The sequence below is a fragment of the Puntigrus tetrazona genome, chromosome 8 (genome assembly GCF_018831695.1).
Source record: "Puntigrus tetrazona isolate hp1 chromosome 8, ASM1883169v1, whole genome shotgun sequence".
Taxonomy (NCBI): domain Eukaryota; kingdom Metazoa; phylum Chordata; class Actinopteri; order Cypriniformes; family Cyprinidae; genus Puntigrus; species Puntigrus tetrazona.
Genome location: NC_056706.1, coordinates 22,060,008 through 22,061,109, shown reverse-complemented (window position 1 = coordinate 22,061,109; position 1,102 = coordinate 22,060,008). Strand labels below are relative to the sequence as shown.

The 1,102-nt window shown below is 43.5% G+C and overlaps 1 protein-coding gene across 1 annotated transcript in view; it reads left to right on the top strand.

Annotated features, from left to right (window-relative positions):
• LOC122350973 (dematin-like) overlaps window positions 1-1,095 on the top strand; it is a 7,315-nt gene extending 6,220 nt beyond the window's left edge. The window contains exons 13-16 of the mRNA XM_043247763.1: window positions 25-73; window positions 281-288; window positions 587-652; window positions 973-1,095. Coding sequence (XP_043103698.1) covers window positions 25-73; window positions 281-288; window positions 587-652; window positions 973-1,095 — 246 coding nt within the window. The remainder of the gene's footprint in view (window positions 1-24; window positions 74-280; window positions 289-586; window positions 653-972) is intronic.
• The last annotated feature ends 7 nt before the right edge of the window (window positions 1,096-1,102 follow it).

The window sequence follows — 1,102 nt, the reverse complement described above, 5'->3', positions numbered from 1 at the left end:
GTGCGTTTCTCTTCATGCTTGTAGCTTCAGTCTGCGGACTTCGCCTCCACAGACAACGGAAAAGCAAAAACAGGTAGGGTAAAAAAAAAAATGCAGCAACATAAGCGGGGTATTAAAATCCACATTTTTAGATACGTTCGTGCCATAAATTCTGCTGTCCATATAATCATCCGAGTGAGAATCCACAAACATGAGGAAGATATCCGTTTAACATCGCTGTATTTTGGTCGGTGTCCCTGAACATTTTTAATAATCTTTTTTTTTTCTGTGTCCTCTACAGGCGTACAGGTAAGAAGGGTTTCTTTATTTGATCTCACAAGCATGGCTGTTGGGTTTCCTAAAAAGACCAGCAGCGGCTAAATGGCTCAGACATTTTCCTGCCACTAATGTATCTTTACCCTGACATTAGCCTACACACTCCTTTCATGGCTTCAGACTCATTTGATCTCCTCGCTCTGTTTGCACACTTAATAATGAGTCGAATGAGGCTGATTCATTATTATGGATGTAAATGTACCTGTCTCATGTTGATCTCCTTTGTCCCGGGGTGGCATTTTTTTCGGGGGCTGGGGTGGCGTCTTCATAGAATGGCGACGCACAGAGTGGGAGAATGGACAGAGGAAGCTCTCTTCCTAGTATTCTGGAACAGAAGGTGAGGCAGATGTTACGAGACCCTCCAAAGTTTTCATGCCCTGCTTTTGTCTTCTAACCCCCGTGACATACATCCACTCACGTCCGTGCCGCTTCCGAGCTTCGCATCCATTGAATGCAGAATTCACTGAGGCCATCCGCGAAGACAGTGTCGCAGTGAAAACTTTGGAGGTTGTTTGTGTGGTGAACATTCTCCCTTGATCAAGCCTTTGTGCATGTGACGACCCGATTACCGTGTGAAGGCAAAAAAAAAAAGAAAAAGCATGAGAACATTACTGTTGAAACTGTACCAGATTGTAACGAAATCTCGTCTTCCTTCAGATATATCCCTATGAAATGCTGATTGTAACCCACAGAGGGCGCAGTAAGCTTCCTCCGGGTGTTGACCGGACCAGGTTAGAGGTAAGTCACAAATTAGAAATAATTAACTATATGAATGAATAAATATTAT